This window comes from Lynx canadensis, chromosome A1 (assembly GCF_007474595.2).
Source record: "Lynx canadensis isolate LIC74 chromosome A1, mLynCan4.pri.v2, whole genome shotgun sequence".
Lineage (NCBI taxonomy): Eukaryota > Metazoa > Chordata > Mammalia > Carnivora > Felidae > Lynx > Lynx canadensis.
Window position 1 is genome coordinate 212916450 of NC_044303.2, and position 25240 is coordinate 212941689.

At 41.0% G+C, this 25240-nt stretch overlaps 1 protein-coding gene across 1 annotated transcript in view; it reads left to right on the forward strand.

Annotated features, from left to right (window-relative positions):
• The window catches only part of ADAMTS12 (ADAM metallopeptidase with thrombospondin type 1 motif 12), a 329126-nt gene that overhangs the window by 199328 nt on the left and 104558 nt on the right, over positions 1-25240 (forward strand). The window contains exons 6-9 of the mRNA XM_030331700.2: positions 6898-7022; positions 11298-11447; positions 19845-19988; positions 20344-20488. Of these exons, the coding sequence (XP_030187560.1) occupies positions 6898-7022; positions 11298-11447; positions 19845-19988; positions 20344-20488 (564 nt within the window). The remainder of the gene's footprint in view (positions 1-6897; positions 7023-11297; positions 11448-19844; positions 19989-20343; positions 20489-25240) is intronic.

Genomic DNA, 25240 nt, shown 5'->3' on the forward strand with positions numbered 1-25240 from the left:
ACAAGTGTTTCCTGGACTAATGAGACTTGGAGAGTAAGTCTTATGAGACTTGGAGAGTAAGAGGCTGAGGGAGTGCAGAAAAGTTGTGCTCACTTAAAACCTCCTGGAAGAGTCATGACATTTAGTAGAAAAGTCGTAAGGGATCCTGACGACACCGTTACTGAACTTGTGTTAAATATCACATATTGTAGATGGAAGTTCTACACAGGGACAAGGTACCAGCTTGCAATGATCCACAAATGATCAGCAAATGATCAGCAACTTAGTTAATTATGCACTTGCTTTGTCTGTAAAAAAAAAAAAAAAAAAAAATGACAAAAGTAGTAGGGAGAAAGCAAGCAGAATTTTGGGGGAAGACTTTAGTTCCTAACATTTTATTTTCTCATCGGTGACTAACCCTCAGGTTATCCCAGAATCACTTTGTAGGAATGTTGGGATGTAAGAACACATTGTTGACATCTACTTTTCAGCTCCTTTTCCTCTCCTCCACTCCCTCTGCCAGTAGTCCCACAGCTAGCAAATCTCAAAACCACGCTGACCCATGTGTGTAGATGGTTCAACCTCAACATAGTTCTCATGACTCCACAGTCACCTTTTGTCCATTCTCCTCATTTTTGTCGAGAACTGTGAAGGGTCTTAGATTTTATTCTCCTTGCGAGCTCACTAGTTATCCTGCCATGCTTTCCTGTATGCGATACTGGGAGAAGACGTGAGACTTCTGGGTCAGAGATAGAGGACTTCATTACTCACAGCACAGCATGAGGCAGGAGCTTCATGTTTGCAGGCTGCCCCTCGTTGTCCCTTCAAGGGGGTGAAAGGGGCAGCCTGGGTGGATGCTGTGCACACAGTGGGTTTTATCACAGTCCTTTAAAGGAGGTTGTGAGCAAACCTGTCAGCTTGTGCCCCAGAGGGAGTCATTATCTTTTTTATTCTAGACAGCAAATAAATCTGTCCTCTTCCCTGGAGGGGGACATTCTCTCTGTACTCTAGCCTATTTCCACACAACATCCTTGGGGAGATATAAAAGCTGTCCATGCTTTTGCTCAGATGATGTGAAGAAACATGAACGATCCATGTAGAACTGCCTCCCAGCAGTTCCTACCTCAAGGCACCAAAATTATTATTACAGATGGTTTTTGCTCTATTCTTACACTTCTGACCCCTTACGTTTCACTTCTCTAATCCACAGGAGATCTTTCCTCTTTACTGACCCACCACAAAACCTCTTACCCATGTGAGCTGCACTTTTGTCTGGCTCAGTGGATGTATTCTTCACCTTTTCTCCATTCCTTGGGGGGTGGTGCACAGCCTCAGTTTAGTCTGTACACCTGCCATGTGCCAGGCTATGTGCAGTGCCTAAGATAAGTAGGGGAATACACCTCAGACCTTATTCTGAAAAAGCTAAGGAGGAAAACAGGCACACAATTTGATCATTTTAACCTAGGGCAGCAAGTGCTGTGAGCCAGGTATGTGCAAGATAAACTGGCAGGACCCTAATCCAGAGTGAGGTCAGGGAAGGCTTCCTGGAAATGCTCAAATTGAGTCTTAAAGAATGAATGGATGTTAAATAGGTTGAAGGGGTAATAAAGGAGAGAAGAGCATTCTAGGTAGAGGAAAAGCTTGAAAACAGCAAGGTAAATAGACCATGGTGTGTGGCATTTGGTGGTGGGGGGTGGGGGGGAAGGGGGGTTGGAGGTAATATCAGTAGTCTGAGTGTTGCCAGAGCATAAACTGTGAGGTTGCATGCAGGTGAAGGGAGAACTTCCTAGAGGTCAGGCTTTGAAGAGTCTTGAGCCATGGGTCATGATATGGGCAGACTCTGGTTTTGACTCGATCAGCCTGGCAACAACAGAGGATGGATTTAAGAACGAAGAAGAAAGAGGGAGAACAGTTCAGAAATGATGCAAACAGAAACTCAGGCATGAAATGATCAGAGTTTCAGCTAGGGCAGTTGGGAATAAAAATGGAGGGGAGGTAGATTTAACAGCACCTGAGGACAGATGGGGAAGCAGGATATGGAGGGAGAGGAGACCAACAGGTGGACACCAGTGTTTCTAAGATTAGACCACTAAGTTGATGGCGGTTCAACTTTGAGGAAGCAGGAAGAATAGCAGGTTAAGATTGTTGGGGGAGGATTTCAGGGATGGCTGAGTGGTGCCATCCAGAAGGTGTCCATCAAGAGATTTGGGTGCATGAGTTTGCACTCTAAGAGAGGTTTGGAATGAGATGCAGATTCAAGAGTCAGCAGCATATAGGTGATGTCCCAAAATCTGACTGTGATTGAGAGTGAAATGAGCAGTGAGCCAAAAGAAGGACAGAAGAACCTAGGAGGAGCCTGAGAAGTGGTCAGAGAGCAGGAGGAGGATGGAGAGCTGGGGGTCTCAGAAGTAGAGCATCTCTTCCTGTGTTTGTCTCCTCCCCAGTGTGACCTGGGGGAGAAGAAATAAGCAAAAATCATCCACTGGGCTAATCGTTAAATCTTTCCTATTGTTCAAGCAAAAAGTTTAGACTTTTTGAAGTCTAAACTTACAGAAGTTTCTAGACTTAGAGAAGTCTTCAACAGTTTGGAAATCACTAGTCCTGGACTAGGAGCCGCAAACCTGGGACGAAGCCCAGCTCTGCCAACACCTGCTGTGTGACTTGGCTAAAGTACTGCCCCTCTCTGGCCTGCATTTCCTCACTGTTGAAGCGAGAGGATTGGATGCTTAATACCTAAGGCCCTTCAGGGAAATGAGCTGTTAGTAATTTATGGGAAAACTGGAAGCAGAGTTTATGCTTCAACATCTGGAAAATGACTCTGCTTTCCCCACGATGAAGATGTGTCCTTGCTGACACTGAATTTGGCTCGGGGAGAGTAGAGGTTTGTAAACATTCACTTTTCCTTAAACAGAGATTCACGGATTAGTATGTAAGTCTTCCAAAGTGGTGAGTCCAACCAACATATAAAAGGGCAATAATGAAGCAAAAATTGAGCTTTTCCAATCTGGTGGTATCCCACCCTGAGCTGTGTGCCCCCACCGGGGATTTTGTGAGCCGAAGAATATTCTGAGATGGCCTCCCTCTGCTTCTGTCTGTCTGGTCATCTTAACCCTAATAAGTTCTTATATTCATGGCTACTTAAACAGGGAACTTAATTAAACCTTTGCGTAGGTGCGTGAAGTGTGTCGGGTGTGGGTGTGTGAGTGTGTGGGCTCTTCCTACCCACCGTAACCCATCTCAAAGAGTACAGCTTCCCTTTGATTCAAAGCTATGGGATTGCACATATGACTAACTAGTAAGTAACCCACATAGAATCATACTGAAAAGTGCATTGTAAGATTTTCTGTTGCAACCCTCAAGCCTTTATTCAGACTGGTTATCATTTTTAAGATATTTTTAAAATATTTTTGTTTTGAAATAATTATAGAGTCACATGCAGTTGGAAGAAATAGCACAGAGAAATCCTTTATATCCTTCACTCACCTTCTCCAAGTGATAACATCTTGCATAACTCTAGTATAATATCATAACCAAGAAATGAATACAAACCCTTACCTTATTCATATTTCATCAGTTTTATAAAAACTGATTTGTGTGTGTAAGTGTGTGTGTATGTGTGCATTTACGTCTATGCAGTTTTAACACATGTAAATTTATGTGACTACTGCCACAATACAGAATAGTTTCATTACAAGGACAACTCGTGCCATGCTTTTGGACCTGCCTTCCACCTACCAACCTAACCCCTGGAAAGCACTAGCTTGTTCTCTATCTCTATAATTGTGTCATTTGTAATATAAATATATTGCAATATACGTAATAAAAATATATAAATGTAATCACAGAGGACATAACCTCTTGAGATTGGATTTTTTTCATTCAAGGTATTTCCCTCAAGAATACATCCAAATTGTGTGCATTCAAGTGTTTGTTCTATTTCAGTGCTGGGTAGCATTCCACGGTATTTACCAGTTTGTTTAACCATTCACTCATTGAGGGATATTTGGGTTGTTCCAGTTTTTTGCTAGTATGAATGAAGTTCTACAAACATTCTCCTACAGGATCTTGTGTGAACACAAGTCTTCCATTTCTCTGGGATAAATGTCCAGGGATGCAATTGCTGGGTCAGGGGGTGGTTGCATGTTTGTTTGTTTGTTTTAAAGAAACTATCCACCTGTTTTCTGTAGTGGCTGTAGCATCTTGCCCTCTTACCAGTAGTGTTACCTGTGGCCAACTTCCCCACATCCTCCCCATTGATTGGGCACTGCCACTGTCTTTAATTGTATCTGTTCTGAGAGGCCTGTAGTAACATCTCATTGTGGTTTTAGGTAACAATTCTCTGATGGCGAATGAGGTTGAACATCTTTTCATGTGCTTTTTTGTCATCTGTACATCCTCTGCAGTGAAATGAGATTTCATGTTTGTTTGTTTTCTGTCGTTATTTTTTTTTTTTTAATTTTTTTTTCAATGTTTATTTATTTTTGGGACAGAGAGAGACAGAGCATGAACGGGGGAGGGGCAGAGAGAGAGGGAGACACAGAATCCGAAACAGGCTCCAGGCTCCGAGCCATCAGCCCAGAGCCTGACGCGGGGCTCGAACTCACGGACCGCGAGATCGTGACCTGGCTGAAGTCGGACGCTTAACCGACTGCGCCACCCAGGCGCCCCTCTGTCGTTATTTTTTATTGTTGAGTTTTGAGAGATCTTCATGTATTCTTTGTACAAGTCCTTTGTCTAATAAAGATTTCCTTCCAATCTGTAGTTCATGTTTTCATTCCCTTCAAAGCTATCTCTCACAGCAAAAGGTTTTAATTTTAGTGAAGTCCAGTTTTTCAGTTTTCCCTTTTATGTATGATGTCCTTAGTGTCAAATCTATGAACTCCTTGCCTAGCCCCAGGTCTCCAAGATGTTCTCCTATGATTTTTTTTCGAAAAGTTGTATAGTTTTACATTTTACATTTCAGTCTGTGATCCATCTGAGTCAGTATTTGTATAAAGTGTGAAATTTACATTGAGCCTCTGCTCTTTGATCAGCATGTTGTGATTTTCAGGACACAGATCTTGCATATGTTTTGTTAGACTTATGCCTAAGTAGTTCTTTTCCTTTGGAATAATTCTAAATGGTCTTTTTTTTTAATTAATGAGCATTCTCTCAGAGACCTCCTCCCACACACAAAACAATAAAAGCCCATAACCAAACAAAGAAATGAAGGGTTGAAAACAGACCTCAAGGCAATCAAATTGTAGTTGATGCTTTGTTTGATAATCTACCTTCCTGTGTGAAGGAGCTGTCTTCTAATGAGGTTGGCCACCCACTGGAACCATGCTTCACCCAGGAGCCCTCGTTCTTGGGGTCTTTGATTCAGTATCTGACTCAAATCACCTTCAGCTCGTTTTTCACTTCTCTGAGGTTCAATTCCCTCTTGTAAATGAAAATAACAATGCTTTCTTTAGAAATAATGCCGAGAAGATGCAATAAAATGAAATGAAAGAATATATGTGAAAGTATCTGGCACACAGATCACATAATGATCAAGAAATATTTCCTCTCTTTTCTTTCCTTCCTCTCTCCCTTTTTATTTACTTCTCTTTTCTTTCTCGTGCCTTCCATTCTCTTTCCTTCCATTTCTGCTTTATGCCCCCTTGCCAATTCCCTATGGTGGGTGTAAGCCTTGGTTCTGGTAGGGTTGACTAGGTAGGGTTGACTAGATGAATAGGAGGCTGACCCCTGTACCCAGCTAGGCCCCCATAATTCCTCCTCCCTTTCCACCATACATGATTCTGCTGGATGACAGAACAGTGAGGATTAGTAAATTAAGAAGTCTGTTTCTTCTATTTAAATTCATAATGCTAAGCAATTCCATGGGTTTTCATGTCTGATGATGAGCGTTTTCATGAAAGGCAGGTGGTCTGTGGTGGTTAATTAGCATGTGTGTGTGTGGAGGGGGTGGATGGGCACCTGGAAGTGCCTTTAACAGGCAACTGAAGCCTCTCAGGCCTTGTTTGCTTTGGGTGTGGCCTTAGCAAAATGCAGAGTAGTGGAGAAGCAAGTTCATAGTTTGATGTAGAGATTGTCTTGAACTTCTTGGACTGAAGCCAGAGTGATAGACTCAGGTTAGAGTAGATCAATGGAAGTAGTCATTCTCCAGGTAGAATCCACCCTGGAGGAGGGCCAGCTTGATATAGAGACCCCAAAGAAATGGGGCAAGGGAAAAGGAACATCTCCTTTAGAAATTCAAATAAAGATGATTATCTGTCCCCCTCCATTTGACAAGTGTTCAGCCAGTTAATTTGGAACAAGCCCTCTCTTCCCATCCTGGGTCGTAACAATGGCCCAAATAGATTATTCAGCAGCCCTTGAAATTGCAGGCTGGGGGCATCCAATGCAGCAACCTAATTGTTGTCAGACAGCTAATGATTCCAACTGGTTAGAAGCCTAGAGAGATTATGTCATCCTCTGCCCTTCATCTGCAGATGTGAGACCAAAATGGAAACCCAGGTTGTAGGAGTTCTCATGCAAGGAAGAAGCTTTTTGTTGAAAATTATTTTCTGTTGTTGCATTAGAAGTAAAAATGCCTCTTTGGAATCGTAGTGGCTTAGGAAGCAGAGTGCTGCTAGAGATGTGACTTCAAACAGCTCTTGGTCTTGGCTAATGCAGTTTTAATTTTTCTTCAAGGGCTACTTGTTCCAGTGATAATTTCTTTCCTGCACTTCTGCCCTTCAGATTCTTTTGATAAAAGTCATGAGGGTGATGGTATTTAGAGCCGGGAGTAAGTTGGCCTCTGCCAGATTCCTGCCTAACAGATATCTGAGGTGCCCACCCAGAGCTTGTCACACTTGGTTGCTTCTGAGAGCTTCTGTGATGAGCCCTGAGCACAGTAAACTCACCCATGCCAATCTCTTCCTCTTCTTTCTCTAGCAAGGATTGAAAATAGTTCACCATGCAGAGAAGACACTGTCCAGCTTCTGTAAGTGGCAGAAGAGCATCAATCCCAAGAGTGACCTTAACCCTGCCCATCATGACGTGGCCGTCCTCCTCACCAGGTACCCCAGGGACTACAGGAAGCCAGGGGCTGCGAAGCAGGGGGGCTGGCAGGTGAAAGAGTTGTCCCCTATTCAAACCTGAGAGTCTCCTACTCTTTGCTGCTTTTGATCATTTTTAAAGGCAGAATCTACGGTCTAGACAACTCCTGACGTCCATACCAGTGAGGGGGCAATTATTAAACGTGTGTGACAAAACTCTCCGTGTTAATAAACTGTTGGCAAAAATCTGTTGGCAAAATGCAGGACTTTTTCATATCCCAATGATGATTTCATCTTTAAAATTGGCTTTTTCATGCAGCTCTATAAGCTCAGGAAGATTGTTTACAGATCCTTGTTAAAGACTCCTGTAACTTTCAAGCCTGGGCTTTCCAATCCTTTATTTTCTTCTTAAAATTTTTACTCCAGTTTAGAAACATGCAACCTTCTCTACAGAAATCAGTCCTCCTTGTAACCCATCCCTGACTGATGGTGAGGACAGAATATGGGCGGCCGGCCCTTCCCTGAATACACAGAGCAGTTTGCTTACACTTTTCTCCCTTTATTCTCATGAAGATACTATTTTGTTCTGATGACAGACAGACCCTGTGGTGCTAATAAAAACCATCAACCTTCCAAGACTCATAGCTGTGAAAGGCTAATGAACTTTTCTGATCAACCCAGGCTCTTGGAGGCTCTGTTTGCTCACTGATTCAATAAATACTTATTGAACACCTGCCAAGCATCAGACATTATTTTATTTTATCTTATTTTATTTTAATTTTGAGAGAGAGGGAGAGAGAGAGAGAGAGAGAGAGAGGGAGAAGGAGGGACAGAGAGAAAGGGAGAGAGAATCCGAAGCAGGCTGCATACCATCAGCACAGAGCCCGACACGGGGCTCAAACCCATGAACCATGAGATCATAACCTCAGCTGAAATCAAGAGCCAGACACTTAACCAACAACTGAGCCACCCAGGCACCCCCAGACATTATTTTAAATGAAGTCTTTCATTAACGGGGGAGTTAAATTCTCATGGGGAACTCCTGTGCAGATTCAGAGACATCAGGAAATCCAGGGATGTGTAAATAGAAGAGTCTGCTCGGCCTGGCTTGTCAGTCACAGAGAACTCATGCACTGGAAGGCCCTGTGTGTGTGTGTGTGTGTGTGTGTGTGTGCACGTGCGTGTGTTCTCCCCAGGGAGGGCAGGCTGCCCCTGAGCATTTTGGCCTGTCACTGGTCCCTTTAGTATCCCGATGCATGGGGTGCCCGCAAAGGATGATAACCAACTTTCACTCCAACTGTCAGTCATTCTTTTGAATGAAAGTATCAAAACTTCAGTTGAATGCAAACAGTTTTCAAAAGAAGTTTGTGGAATAAACCTATTACATTAGATTCATATTAGGGTCTGTGACATCGGTAGCTCTGCTGGGAGGTAGGTTAGTGTGGGTGTGGAACGTAAGCACTGGGGCCCTGGCCGGGGTGGGGGGCAGGGGGTGGGGGAGCAACACACAGGCAGGGAACACTGAGTACCTGGGCAAGAAGCCAGGGGAAGACTTCAGTCCAGGCAGGACCTAGCTGTAGGGAAGAACCCTGGATTCAGGACCACTGTTAGAAACTGTGTCAGCTTCCTCTCTTTCCTTGCCCTGAAAGCAGATATCATTTCTTCTCTCATTCACATGAGGAAATGAGTGAATTAATGATAGCTGGTGTTTGTGGAGTGTCTGATGTAGCACTGTGCTACATCTATTAGAACAATCATTATTCCATTTAATCTACACAACAAGTCTGGTAGTTGAACTACCATCAATTATTCCCATTTTATAGATGGGGAAACTGAGGCATGGTTATGTCACTTGCCTCAAATCTCATTTCCATTAACAAGTACAGCTGAGACTTAAATCCAGGTAGTTTGACCCTAATAGTTGTACTCTTAACTATTACCCATAAGAATATGAAGGATCTGTTCTCTTATTATGATATTTTTTTTTCTTATTATGACAATTTTTCTCCTTTAAATAAGGGCCTGGTTTCAGTATATGATGAACCTCACCAACTCCTGAAGAGTGGAGAGTATTTCAAATGCTAAAGCAGGATTTCTTACCCTCAGCATCTTGAGTTGGGTAATTCTTTTGTTGTGCAGGGCTGTCTGTGTGCTGAGGTATATTTAACAGCATCTCTTGCCTGTATCCATGAGATGCCAGTAGACCCTCCTACAAGTTGTGACAACCCAAACTGTCTCTAAGAGTGGGTGGGGAGCAAAATCAACCCCTGTTAGGAACCTCTGGTTTGAAAAACAGGCAGGACCAGGGAGGGAGGTATGTGACTTGCCTATGGATGACTGTGCTGAGATCCATTCAACAGGGTTCTCTGCAGAGTTGCATTCAGTAGAAGGTGGATTTGGCTTAAACATACCGCATGAAGCAAGGCTAGTAACTGCATACCAAGGCATGTTTTCTCTTATACAATGTCCAGTGCATGGTGAGGGTAGAGCTAATCTGCTTTGGGGAGCAGAAGCTCCTTGGCTGCAAGACTCATGTTTCTATAATTCTTTTATTACCCCCTCCCCTTTTTCCTCTTTAGTGCTAGATACTTAGTAGGCAGTTAGTAAACAATTATGTAATGGACCTAACACCTGCCCCATCTGAATGAGAAAGCAGGTGAATTAGCAGTAGACACCAATCTTTTCCCAGCAGCTCCAAGCAGGTCGAGACTTTTAAAAAAATGAAATAGTAACAAGTACATTTTGCAGCAGGGGTGGAAACGTTGGTTGGTTGGTCCTCCCACAGACACAGAAATTATTTAGAATGATTGGGCTGTCTGATCCAATCTAGCTCTCCAACACAAATCTACCCAAAAACTATTGCCGTTAGAGTGGGGATCATGTCAGTTGGCATGCCGTGACATGGGCTGCCACTCTCTCCTATCCCCTTGTCCCAGCCATTGCCTCCTGGAGAACGGAGGACTCGCAGGGGTTTTCAGAGCCTGGATCTTTTCCATGGCCCAGTGGAAACATCAAACAGATCATTAGTTGCCAGAAATGGTACCCACACAAACCTGATGAGTTGAAGGTCTGCAGCTAACAAGCTCAGAACCTTCTTGGCATTTATGCTAGTTATTCTTGGCAAAGAGCTCTTCCTGAATTGAAGAAAACCAGACCAAACCAAGTTAACTCTTGTCAATGACTGAAATAATCCCCACAAAGGTATGGAAGCATATTTTTACATTTAAAAACCATAACCAGTATTTTTTGAGATCCTAAGAGTCTTTATTTGTATGTGCATTCCCTCCAATGTCCCATATAGTTAGGGTAGTGGGGCTGGAGAGCCAACTGATTTGATCTCTAGATGGATTGATGAGATCAATTGCCTTTTTCATGAATAAGCAAAAGTTCTCAGATGCATTTTGAGCACAGACCCCAGAAAGACCAAAAGGGGTTTCATATGTGAGAATGCTCAGCCACTGTTGGTTATCCTTTATTTAAAAGTTCAAATAATCTTCAATTTTCAATCAAATCCTTCTCTTTTTGGCTAAACAATATAATTTGGCATCCTGAGATTAAGGGCAAAAGCAACTCAAAATAAAACCTTTGTCATGGAGTGACTGAATGGCTCAGGTAAGCATCCAACTTGATTTCTGCTCAGGTCATGATCTTGTGGTTCTTGAGATTGACCCCCATGTCAGGCTTCAAGCTGATAGCATGGAACCTACTTGGGATTCTCTCTGTCTCCCTCTCTCTCTCTGCCCTTCCCCTGCTCATGCTTGCTTGAGCTTTCTCTCTCTCTCTCTCTGAAAAATAAATAAATAAACGTTAAAAATGGTCATATTTTCCCACATTTTTAGGTGTTACTGAGAGTCAGTAATTAGAGGTGAAATCGTAATAATCTTATGAATTGTGAATTGCTCCCTATGGAGTTTTAAAAATAATTTAACCGGGGCGCCTGGGTGGCGCAGTCGGTTAAGCGTCCGACTTCAGCCAGGTCACGATCTCGCGGTCTGTGAGTTCAAGCCCCGCGTCGGGCTCTGGGCTGATGGCTCAGAGCCTGGAGCCTGCTTCCGATTCTGTGTCTCCCTCTCTCTCTGCCCCTCCCCCGTTCATGCTCTGTCTCTCTCTGTCCCAAAAATAAATAAACGTTGAAAAAAAAAATTAAAAAAAATAAATAAATAAAAAATAAAAAAAAAATAATTTAACCATGCTTTCCAGACCATATTGAATGTGAACTAATACCCAGATTTTTTCCAGGAAGATTTTTTCAGATGTTTCTTTGGGAGCCTATACATCTCTATTCTCTGCTTTCAGAAAAGACATCTGTGCTAGTGTCAATCGCCCCTGTGAGACTTTGGGTCTCTCCCACCTGTCAGGAATGTGCCAGCCTCACCGGAGCTGTAACATCAATGAAGACTCTGGACTCCCTCTGGCTTTCACAATTGCCCATGAGCTCGGACACAGGTAAAGGGCCAAGGAAACTGAGATCCCCTTGCCATGTTCATGCACCATGTCAGTAGAGGGAAGGGCAAGCACCCTAAATGGGGCATTAGGAGTCAGGTTACACTGTGTCTTGAGACTCACCCTCCTAAACCTCTGCTTCCTCATCTGTAAAGTGGGGATAATCACACACTTCAAAGATTTCAGTGTCTCTTCTTCCCTGACCACTTGTAGCTACTACACCACAGAATCAAAGAGGCTACTACAATTTTCTGAATTAGAAAGGGTTGAACACAGACAAGGACATAAGCTTTAACTTACTTGATTAATTCGGGAGTAACAATCCTTGTTTAGTTTTTATAAAATGCTGAGGTATTAATATCACTGACAAGTCACAAACATTAACATTTTTGCACCCTTTATGTCTTCCATCTTGGGTTGTGTTGTTGGTTCCTTTTGATAACCTTATGAAATAGATACCATTGTTAACCCCATTTTACTTATATGTATTGAAGGAACACATTGAATAAAGCAGAAATTTAAAACTGCTATACGATGGAGAAGACCATTAAGCGAACGTCAGTTAACAGGAGGCGCAAGTTGTGCTCTGGTTGCTGATGGCTGCTTCTGATCACAGAGGTGAAGACAAAGTTGGGGCAGCCATTGTTGTTGCACCTCTCCACATTGTTGCAAGCTCCCCTTAAACCGGAGTGACTGCCAGAGGGTTTAAGAGGCCAGCACCATTTTCTCTCCCTCTTTGTATTTCTCCTTTTTCCCTTTTGAGAGCTAGACAATAAAGAATAGGACTTTCAGAAATAATTACATACATGGGGAAAATTAGAAAGTGATCACACGTGCCCAGATAAAGACTCTGAAAAGACCTGCGAAGACCTTAAATTTTTACCTCAGGTTGATCCTTGACACAGACACAGCCTACAATAATAATAATAGTAATAACAACAACAACAACAACAATAATAAAAACAGCAAACCCTACAGAAGAGGAAGAATCTGATTTCCAGAGTTACCACATTAACAGATTCAAATGTCCATTTTTCTACGCAAAAAATCATAAAACGTACAAAGAACCAGGAAAGTATGATCTCAAAGGAAAAAAAATAAATCAACAGAAACTGTTCCTGAGGGCAGATTTGTTAGACAAAGATTTTGAAACAACTGCCTTAAAGATGCTCAAAGAACTAAAGAAGATGTGGAGAAGATAAAGGAAATGATATGTGAACAAAATAACAATATCAATAAAGATATAGAAGATCTAATAAGAAACCAAGATGAAATTTTGGAGCTAAAAAGTGCAATCACTCTAATAAAAGAATTAACTGGAGGGATTCATTGGCAGATATAAGCAGACAAAATAAGAACCAGTGAACTTGAAGACAAGACAAAGTAAATGCCGAAGTCTGAGGAACAGAAAGAAAAAGGAGTATGGTTTTAGCCAGTGCACGAAGACAAGAAAAAAACCATACAGATTAGGAAGATATAAAACTAGCTCTATTTGCAGATAATATAATTGTATATGTACAAAACCCCAAAGAATCTATGCAAACACACAAACTAGAATAAGCTCACAGGATACCACATAAACATACAGAATCACTCACATTTTTATATACAGACAATGAACGAGTGAACACTGAAATTAAAAATGCGGTACCTTTCACAATCACTCAGAAGTATGAAATATTTGTATAAAATTATTATAAACATTTAAATCTTACAAAACATGTACAGGACTCATATGCTGAAAACTACACAACACTGCGGAAAGAAATAGAGATCTCCTAATAGATGGAGAAACCTATTATGGTCATGAATTGGAAGACTCAACATAGTAAAGATGAAATTCTTCTGAAATAAATATATAGGTTTAATGATATTTCTATGAGAATTTCATCACGATTCTTTTTTTTTAATTTTTTTTTAACGTTTATTCATTTTTGAGACAGAGAGAGACAGAGCATGAATGGGGGAGGGTCAGAGAGAGGGAGACACAGAATCTGAAACAGGCTCCAGGCTCTGAGCTGTCAGCACAGAGCCCGACGTGGGGCTCGAACTCACGGACCGCGAGCTCATGACCTGAGCTGAAGTCGGCTGCTTAACCGACTGAGCCACCCAGGCACCCCTCATCACGATTCTTTTTGAGATATAAAAAAATTAATCTAAAATGTATATGGAAAGGCAGAGGAACTAGAATAAGTTTTCAAAACGATTTGAAAAAGAATAATAAAATGAGAAGAATCAGGCTACAAGATTTCAAAATTTATTATACAGCTGCAGTAATCAAGATTGTGTGTGGGGTGCCTGGGTGGCTCAGTCAGTTGAGTGTCTGACTCTTGGTTTCAGCTCAGGTCATGATCCCAGGGTTGTGAGATCAAGCCCCATGTTGGTTTTTAATATATAAAAAGAGTCTCTACTTAAGTCTCACACCATATGCAAAAATGATCTTGAAGTAGAACACAAACTTAAATGTAAAATGTAAAACTAAAAAACTTTTAGGACATAAATAGGAAATTTTAAGTATCTAGGGCTAGGCAAAGAGTTTCTAAACTTGGCATCAAATGCAGAATCGATAAAAGGAAACATTTAAAACTTGGACTCATCAAAATTAAAACTTTTGACTCTTTTAAGAGGATGAAAATACAAGCCACAGCCCAAGAGAAAATGTTTCCAAGCCCTATGTAGTGGCTTAAATAGTGTTCCCCTTCACAAATTCAAGGCTTCTATGAACTTCAGAATGTAACCTGTTTTGGAAATAGGATCTTTGCAGATGTTATTAGTTAATAATTTTGAAACTAAATCACCCTAGATTTAGGTTGGGCCCTAAACCCAATGACTGGAGAGGGGGATTTGGACACAGATCAAAGAGAAGACCATGTAAACATGGAGGCAGAAGTTAGAGTCGTACTGCTACAAGTCAGGAAGCCTGCAGCCACCAGAAGCTGGACGGGGCAAGGAGAAATTCTCCCCTGGAGACTTTGAAGGGTTCAGAGTGCTGCTGACACCTTGATTTCAGACTTCCGTCCTCCAGGACTGTGAGAGAATAAGTTTATGTTATTTTAAGCCACTAAGCTCACAATAATTTTTATGACCTACCTAGGAAATGAATACTCCATATATCCAGTAGAACTAAGCATCTAAAATATATAAGCAACTGTCAAAACTCAAATAGTAGGGTGCCTGGGTGCCTCAGTCGGTTGAGGATCCAACTCTTGATTTCAGTTCAGGTCATGATCCCACAGTTCCTGAGTTTGAATCCCCTGCTTGGGATTCTCTCTCCCTCTCTCTCTGCCCCTCCCCTGCTCATACTCTTGCTGTTTCTCAAAATCAATAAATAAATGTAAACAAAACAAAAACCTCAATAGTAAAAAAACCCAAACAGTACAATTAAAAAATGGGCAAAAAGGAGAAATTCCACCAGAAAAGACATACAAATGGCAGATAAGCACTTGAAACTATATTCAACATCATTAGCTACCAGGGAAATGCAAATTGAAATCGCAATGAGATGTCACACAACAATCAGAATGACTAAAAAAATAGTGGTGACCCCAAATGCTGGCAAGGTTGCAGAGGGATCGGATTATTCAGACATTGCTGGTGAGAAAGTAAAATGGTCCAGGCACTGCAGAGAATAGTTTGTCGGTTTTTTAAGCTGTAAACCGACAACTACCGTATGATCCAGCAGTCGTACTCCTGAGATTTGTCCTGGAGAAAGGAAGATTTACGTTCACACAAAAACCTTTACGTGAATGTTTATAGAAGCTTAATCTTAATAGCCCCAAACTAGAAACAATCCAGGGGTGGTGTCAACCCAACAGGGTAAATGGTTACGTAAACTGGGATGGACACATATTATGGAATACTAGTTAGCAATAAAATGAAAGATACCCCATTGTTTCTTGGAAACATGTTTTTTTCACTGTTTCATTGATACATACAGTGACCTGATGAGTCTTCAAACAGTTATGCTCTGTGAAAAAAAAGCCAGTCCCAAAAGGTTACATGCTGTATGTGATTGAAATGTCAAAATTGTAGAAATGGAGAACGTATATATGGCTGCCAGGGTTTAAGGATGGAATGGGAGAGGGAAGGAAGTGGGTGTGGCTATAACTGCAACATGAGGGATCCTTGTGGTGATGATAATATTCCGTGTCTGGACAGTATCAGCATCAATACCCCAACTGTGCTACTGGATTATAGTTTTGCAATGTGTTACCATTGGGGGGAAGGTGAGTGATGGATACAGGGGACCGCTTTGTTTATTTCTTAAAACTGCAACTGAACCTGCAATAATCTCAAAATAAAAAGTTTAATTTAAAAAAAAGGCATCAGGACATATACAGATAACCTAAATAAAGACTTTTTTTTATTTAATCTTTTTTATTTGGGTATAGTTGACACACAATGTTACATTAGTTTCAGGTGTACAACATAGTGATTCAGCTGCTCTATAGGTTATGCTATGCTCACCACAAGTGTAGTATATCTGTCAACATACAACCCTGTTACGGTATCATTGACTGTATTCCCTGTGTTGTGCCTTTTATTCCCATGACTTAATTAATTCCATAACTGGAAGCCTGTATGCGCCACTCCCCTTCACCCATTTTTACGTGTATCGCTCACCCTCCATACTCCTGCCCTCTGGCAACCACCAGTTTGTTCTCTGTATTTACACGTCTGATTCTGCTTTTTGTTTGTTTGTTTGTTTGTTTATTCATTTGTGTTTTAGATTCCACATATGAATGAGATCATATGGTATTTTTCTTTTTCAGTCTGACTTATTTCACTTAGCATAATACCCTTGAGGTCCATCCATGTTGTTGCAAATGGCAAGATTTCATCCTTTAATGACTAATATTCCATTGTGTGTACATATACATATACACACACACCACATCTTCTTCAACCCTTCATCTATCGATGGACACTTAGGTTGCTTCCATATCCTGGCTATTGTAAATAATGCTGTAGTGAACATAGAAGTATGTATCTTTTTGAATTAGTGTTTTCAATTTCTTTGGATAAATACCTAGTAGTGGAATTACTGGATCACATGGTATTTCTCTTTTTAATTGTTTGATGAACTTCCATACTGTTTTCCACAGTGGCTGTACCAATTTACATTCCCACCAACAGTGCATAAGGGTTCCTTTTTCTCTACATTCTTACCAGTGGTGAGAATCTTATCTTTTTGATTCTAGACATTCTGACCAGAGTTAAGTGATATCTCATTGTGGTTTTGATTTGTATTAAAACAGCATCTTTTAAATGCCCCCCCAAAAAAAGTTTAGAGTCACTGATAAAAAAGAGAAAGTTGAAGGAACACATAAGCTTGAGTTTGAGGGATAGAAAAATACTTGAGCAAAACAAAACCAAATGAAAGAAGACTTTAAGGGCTTCCTAAGAAACTTTTGCTCATAGTAAAAGATACTTCTGGGGTATTTAGTTCTTCCTTTAGCTATATAGTCCTAATTGTGGACCAAACTGAGAAACACTGGGCAGATTAATGAAATGGCTGCAACAATCCAAGAATGAACAAAACAAAACTGATAAACCAGTATCCCAAAAAGGCACTCAAAGATTAATAACAAAGATACCCCATTGTTTCTTGGAAACATGTTTGTTTCATTACTATGTGTGATGCAAAATAGAAAGTAAAATTAACTAACTCGTGCTATGGCCTTATGTGAATAATTTCACTTTTATTTTGAGAGAAAACTTTTTGAAAATCCATTCCTGAAGACCCTGGATTATATCAGCCATTTATACCTGAAGTCTCTCACCACCTTTATCAGACTCCTTATGTAAGTGCCCAACAATGAAGGTACAATCCCCAGAGGAAATTGAAAAACTTATTTGAGACCTAGCATCCTTCACTTTTAAGTAATGAAAATATAACAATATAGATGAACACTTAAAAGGCAACATTCACCCAGTATATCTCCCCCGCTTCCAGATCATGATATATTTCATTATAGACCTTTGCATGTTAAATATGTGAAATTGGTATTCCCTAAATGGGTTTTAAAAACTCACCATCATATTTTTGAGGTTTTTGTTCTCTGCTATTGCTTCTCCACCATAAAATGAATAATAAATCACAGGAATGAAAGGCAGCACATAAGTAATAGAATCAATGATATTGTAATAGCGTTGTATCAGGACAGCTGATGGTATAGCTACACTTGTGAACACAGCGTAAGTATAAACCTGTCAAATGACTACGTTGTATACTTGAAACTAATGTCACATTGTGTTAACTATACTTAAAAAATGAATAATAAAAGGCAAGGAAGGGATCTTTTCCATCAAAGGATACCCCAAAACCCAGGTAATTAATTAATTGCTATTTCACATCTGTAATTTGGCAAACTCATGTAACAGGGGTTGAAACTGAAGCATGAGGTAAAGCAGGCCAATCCAACAGCCCAGGAAGTTGTTTGAGCCTATAGACGGCTCTGTACTCCAAAATGCTCTTCAGTGTCCATCCCATCTGCTAGAATGTAACTTCCTGGATGCAAACCTTCCATCCCTATGACCCCATGTGCTTTCCTTGGCCTTCACTTCTCATTGACCCACTGTTCCCATGTGGCAGGAACATTCCACCCATTTAGACCTAGTAGACACAGTCCAGAGGGACATTTTCAGTAGTACTGCTTTTATCTCATAAGATGGGGGAAAAGAGGGGTGATGAAGCTGGAGGGGGGAAATCCTAATGCATTAGAAACTTTAGATGGAACAAAATGAGCTTCGGGGGAACTGATATATTTTGAGTGTAGGTGTGAATTGCTCCTGTGTATAAGATCCAGCAATATGTCTTCTTGTATTAGAATATCCAGTGCTGGAAAAACCATGATTCATGCATATTTTTGAACCATGCTTGCAATTTAGGGTTCTTACTAATTATTCCGCAGGTGAATTGTGGAGTACTTCATGAGCTAGATAAGAATGGATTTGCAACAGCATAGGGAAGACCTGCTTGGGAAGAAAGCTTTCATTGAATCGCATTCTTTGTGGCTGGGTGATAAGAGTTTTGCAGATTAATTCTCTGAGTCCTTTGTGAATTTTGTATTCATGTGGAATGTGATCGGAGTCTGTAAGTAAGTTGATAACATCATAATGCATTAAGCAAAATACAAGAAATCTCTAAAGCCCCCAGAGACTATTTTCTGTAAGAGTCACTAATGTTGATCAGGAGATTTTAGTAAAGTTGCATACGAGCTTCCCTGTCAGATGGGCTGAATTTCACTCACCGAGTAAAAGGTCCTACTTTCCCCTGTTCAGATTTGGAGAGTTGAGCCAACATCTCTGGGTTGCAAGTATGCCTGTTGTAAGCAGATCCCAGTGGAGAGAGTTCTTGTGGGGACCTCTGATGGCGTCTTGGGCTGATCCTGAGGACTCAACTTACAAACAGACTTCTGAGTCTGCTTCCATCCCAGGCACCCCTGCCATGCCGGACAAGCTCTTCTGGGTCATTCAGGGCTGCTTTACCTGGTCAGCCCTGGCAGTGGGAGGACCAGGGAGCAGGCTGAGCGAGGCCTGGGTAAGAACACTGCAACAGCAGGGCGAGCTGCAGAAGACCTACTCTTGCCACTAACCAGCTGTGGGACTTTCGAAAAGTCTCAAACTCTGAGCTTCCTCATCTAGAAAAGGGAAATAAGCTAGACAAGGGCAAAAGCAACAATAAGGGATTCCCGTCATTCACAGAGCCCTTATTATATGCCAGGCACTTGCCAAGTGGTTTTCAGACTCATCCATTCAGATCTGACCCTAGCACAGTGAAGACCTCTGCACTTTCCAGGAGAGGAAACTGAAGCTGAACCCGTTTCAGTAACTCCCAGATCACGAAGTGACAGAACTGGAATGCGAGTCCAGATCATCTGTCTTCAAAAACCCTGCTCTAATCACTGGGCTGTGAGGTCTTCCTGATGTCTCAGATACTGGAGAACTCCCATGACAAGACTCGAAAGAAATCCAGTCACTCACAGCTTGTGGTCTTTGACAAAGTCTCCCATAGGCTTACCCTTTCATGCTCTTCCTCAAATGATGATGAAAAGGGAGAATGAAGGTTTGGGGGTTTTGAGCTGTGGTTACTAAAGCAGGAGGAAGAAGATTGCTTAAGGCAGGGTTTACCCTCCTGACTCCAGACTCCTAGAAAGCCAAACTGGGAGCTTCTAGCCAAAGAGAAGTTTTGGAATTGGCTGCATGGTTCCCATGGTTGCATATTTGAGGCCAAGACGTGCTCAAAATATCCCTCTCCACCTTCACAGTCCCACTTGGTAAACACATGCATTCTGTACAAAAGTGGCTCTCGGTGGGTTATTTTCACCTTGGAGAAACTGTGGTTTTCTATTTCATGCCAGCCTCCTTAATGTTCTTGTGCTTTGTGCCCTCCTGCAGCTTTGGCATCCAGCATGACGGGAAGGAAAATGACTGTGAGCCCGTGGGCAGGCACCCATACATCATGTCCCGCCAGCTCCAGTACAATCCCACCCCACTGACGTGGTCCAAGTGCAGCAAGGAGTATATCACCCGCTTCCTGGAGTAAGTGACAGTGCCTTTCAGGACAGCTGCACTTGGGTCTCCTTAAACTGCAAGTCAGTCTGAGTTTTTTGCCTGGGCCCTGGAAAAGTCTCAGTGCCTCTCACAGGTCATAGTATCAGGTGGCATCAGAAGGGGTGGATTTCACTTCTGCTTTCTGACCCTGAAATGTGGGTGGGTCCTGCCTTCCAGCCACAGCCAGGTGAACATCCTATCCCCTTGCTTGCTTTTGCTCACGGTGGCTCTTTATGATCTGAGTGTGTGTTAAGTCCCTGGAAACTGGCCAACACAACTAGGACTTATAAGTGATCATGGAAATCCCTCTGATGATTTACTACTGTTCTTGTTTTTATTTTAGTCGAGGCTGGGGGTTCTGTCTCGATGACATGCCCCAGAAGAAAGGCTTGAAGTCCAAGGTCATTGCTCCTGGAGTGATCTATGATGTTCATCATCAATGCCAGCTGCAGTATGGCCCCAATGCCACCTTCTGCCAGGAAGTAGAAGTAAGTGTTGGGTATCTTGGTGTATCTGGTGGCTATGCACGGAGTTTAAGGGCTCTAGCATGCTGAAGGAAGGGCCAGGGAACTATTTGGTAATCTGAAGAGCCAGACACAGAAATGGAAACCTTCTGTTCATGGCAAAGTGTTTGTAAGGCAGAAGGTGTGAAGTTGGGGGTCATTTACATTCCTTGACCCAGCCTCCTTGGTATTCTATGGAGATAGCAATCCTGTGCAAGTGGGTGGTGGTGAAGAAAATTTTGTAGTGATTTTCAGGAATCACGGTGATTCTACACCTGCAGACTCTGTAGCAACCTAAAGTTGCTCCCTTTCCTGAATTTCCCATCTGGTGTAGAGAAACCCCAGATGCCAAGTAGGAATTAGTTTCATCCCAATTCATTCATCTCCTTTATTTTTATTATCCATCTAGTAAATCAAGCCCTGACATTTAACCTCCTAAAGAGTTTGTGGGTTTGTCCTGTCGTCTTCATTCCCACTGTACTGTTTTGATTCAGTCTCTCATCTTCTCTCCTTGCGACTGTAATTACCTCCTACCCAGTCTCTCCTTCATTCAAATTGTTGCTCAGGTTATTTCAAAAAAACACGGAACTAACCATGGCTCTGCTCCACTGTTAGGGTTCATTGACCATGGGATAAAGCCCCAGCTCCTATGTGTGGCATTCCTTTGTGATCTGAACCTTGCCTATTCTCTGAGTGCATCCCTTGTCGTGTGAAGGTACCAGTGTTAACACATAGACATGGGCAAGGCAAGACACATTCAACCGTCCCCAGATTCTGTGCTGTTAGTGAATAAAAGGTAAAAAATAAGCCCTCAAAAATTAATGGAATAAATTCTCTCTCACCTTAAGGAGCTTGTGCTCTGGTGGAGGAAGCAGACAGAACAATTTCAATACAATGAGATAACACAAAAAGAGACATGTAAACAGACCTTTGAAGAGGAAGTAAATAACTGTGCTTAAACAGAATGGGCAAGACTCAATAGAGAAGGGAAAGTTGGGACAGAAATCCCTCACGCCTCACTCCTAAATGGTTACCAAGTTATGCCAAATCTACTTCCTAAATATCTCTAAAAAAATCCATCTATTCCTAGGTGGCTGAAGTAGGTCTTTGATGGGTCTCCTTTCCTGGAGTTGAACTACCTCCCTCAACTCTAATCCATCTCCCCAAATACAGCCAAAATGACCTTTATAAATGGAAATTGGATTGTGTTCCTCTCAATAAAATATTTCAGTCTCGCCATTTCCTACAATAAAGTTTAAATTCTCTAAAATGGCTTCAAAGGGGCCTCAGGATTCATCCTATCTCTTGTTCTTTGGCCTTATCTCTTACAATATTGTTTTGATTCTCCATTCTCTAACCTAGAATTCCAGTTGCATGTATGTTGGTCTTAATCACTAATCTTCCATATCTTGGGATCCTGCCTTCATATTTTTTGTCTCTGCAGTTTGTGTGATTTCTTTTTCTTTTGACTCACTAGTTCTCTCTTCAGACACATCTACTTCTCTTTTTAACCTTTCTATTGAAATTTTAATTTCATTGATGGTATTTTTTTTTTTTACTTGTGGCAGTCTGTTGGTTATTTTTCTAAGTTTTCTCTAACTGTTATGGTTTCTTGTTTCTAATTCAGGCTTTCAATATGATCTTTTGTTTTTTAATCATATTTGAGACATTTATTTTGCAGTTTATGTTGGATAATTCCAATGTCCAGAGTCTATGTGGGTCTATTTTTCCTATTTGGGATTTCTTCTATGTCTTGCTTATTATAGATTATTTCCTTTTTTTGATTTTTGTTTTATTGTGAGTTCTTGGTTGTGAAACTTCTTATCAGGTTATTCCTTAAGGCTCATATTCTTCCAGAGTGGATTTTGGATTAGTTAAAATAAATTATCGATTGGATGTTATGCAACTACATGGGTCATGGTTACAAAATCTCAGGGGTAACATTTACTATTTCTTCTAGAGTTAGGGTCAAAACAGATTTTTCGGCTGTGTCCCCAGGTTTCTTTTAGTCCATCCTTTCACACAAGGGCTAGTCCTTTGGGGTTATGGTCTTTCTGAGGTCTCCAGTCCAACTTCCCATGCTACACAGGCCCAGGTCATTGTCACCAGTACTCAGGTGACCATTAAAATTATAATCTAAGTGACCAGGTTTGTATCTCTAGATGCCCAACATTTCTGCTACATGTTTAGCCTCTGAGGATATCTCTTACTTTCTTGCCAACTCAGGAACGCATTTAAAATATTTAAAATATTTTATCCACAACTTTATATGTTTTACAAAGGTAAGGAGTTTTCAGGGTATCCTGCGGTTTACTAGAAACAGACCACTCTGGCTATCTCTGGTCAGTTACTGTTTTATAGTCTGTGTTTATTCGTATACCAAACAATCTCATTCCCTGAAAGTGCTGTGCATTCTCTACCACCTCCAGAGCTTTGCAGGCTCTGGTTCCTGTGCACCACCCCTCCTATTCATCCTTTAGGTATCAGCTTAAATATCATTTCACATTTTATTCTGTATTTTCTTGAACAAAGACTTTGTTAGACTATATTATAGTTGCTTAAAGAAAATTTTTTTAATGTTTATTTATTTTTGAGAGAGAGACAGAGTGTGAATGGGGGAAGGGCAGAGAGCGAGGGAGACAGTGAATCGGAAGCAACTCTCAGCTCTGAGCTGTCAGCTTAGAGCTCCACATGGGGTTCAAACACAGGAACCATGAGATCATGACCTGAGCCAAAGTCAGGCGCTTAACCAATTGAGCCACCCAGGCACCCCTGTAGCTGCTTTCTAGTTGTCTGTACCCTCCCCTACTTTATGTAAGCTCTCTGAGGGAGCTTTTATTCCTCACTTTTAGCAGGGCCTAGGACATAGATAAATGGATAATAGAATGAAATCTTGAGATAAATGAATGAAGACTTCAGATCCCTGCATATTGCAGCCAAGATAACCTAATCCTTTTAAATTAAAAAAAACAAAAACAAAAACAAAAACCTAAAATACCAGAGAATACAGCTTCATCCTCTTTTATTATAACTTTTTTTTTTTTTTTTTTTTTTTTTTTTTTTTAATCTTGAAAGCTTGCAACTCAAAAAAAGTTAGAAAAATAGTACAGGGAGTTCTTGGGTACTCTTTACCCAGCACATCATTCTTTATGAATGCATAATGAACTTATAAGAAAGCTTTAAAAAAAATCCTCAGGAAGAAAAAACTAAAAGGGAATGATAAGCACATTGAAGCTGATGCAGAGAAAAATCAAAGGGCCTTGATTTTAACATCCAGTGGCAACAGATGATGACGTCTTCACATGGAGCAGAGCAGGGAGCTGGAACTGAGACCCCTCCTGAAGCTGGGGGCCTGGAGGAGCTATGCCTCAATGAGACAGGGGGCTAGAAGAAACCACCGCCAGCAAAGGTAGATGGCAGAGAAGCTTCTCTTATCTCAGCTTGCGTTTTGAGGGGGGAGTGATGCTGGTGGATAACCATCTCACTAGAAAATACTTTACCATAGGCCAGCCTCATACGGATTCAGAGTTCAAATGTATACTCTTGTGTGGCTGGAGAACCCCCATGCCAAAAAAATATAAGATAAACATATTTCTGATCTCAAAAAACAATGGGATGCTTGGTAGAAACAAAGATTAAAAACCTGCCCTGGAGAAACCAATGCTCAGCTAAAGATGAACAAAAATCCAATAGATAAAGCTTCTGATTAGATGAATTCACCAGCTTCTAATTCAAAATTTAAAACCATCTATAGCTAAGTGGGGGAGAGATCATAAACCCTCAAGAACTATGGATAAGTATTTCAGGTAAGGATAATAAAATTAATACGTAAAAGAAGAACTACATATGAGAAAAGGAAAAATACACTACAATTGTAAAGTAGATATGAAAAATAATTACAACTGCTAGAAATGAAAAATATGATCATTGATTTTAAATTCCGTGTTTGGGTTAAACAGCAGATTTGGAAATTAGAGCTGAAAAAACTACTTCCCATGTCACTTAAGTATTTTCAGAGCTGTGTGATGGAGAGGCTAGTCTTTTCCTGATAGAAATCCAGACTTTCTCAGCTTTCATATATAAGAAAATTGAGAGTTAAAAAATATAAAAGTGAAGTTGAGACACGAAGGACAGAATGGGAAGGCTCATCACTGACAATTAAGAGTTCCAGAAGGAGAGAATAGTGGTAATTAAGGAAAGGCAAAGTTTAGAGAGAGAACGATTGAGAATGTTCTAAAATTGTTAAAAAAAAAATACTTGAAATCTTATTTTAAAACACAGTGACTCTAGAGCAAAATTAAGTAGATGGAATTATGGATGACCAGTGTATAGAAGAAAGGCTAAAAGTCGGATAGGAGCAGTAGAGCCATTTCTGATGGCATGTAAGAATCTTGTCAACCTTCCCTTTTTCCTCCTCCAGGAGGAGACTCATTTCACTCCCTGGAGGATAAAACAAGCTGGCTACTCTGAGTAATAAGTAAATAAGCTTAGGTTTGTAGGTGGAATAGTTTCCATTGCTTTCAGTGAGCAGGCTCAAGTTATAACCACCAGCTGTTTGTAATCAGATTCCTTCATTCATGGTTTGTGCTGGCCTTTCATGGCCAATGTCACCAGTTACTCTGCCTGAGGTCAGTGAGACTGTGTCACCCCTACAGAAATTAGTCTCAACTCTTAGGAAATGTGTTTTATCTCCTGTTTTCTTATCACTTAGTAGACCGTACCAGTGTTTGTGAATGA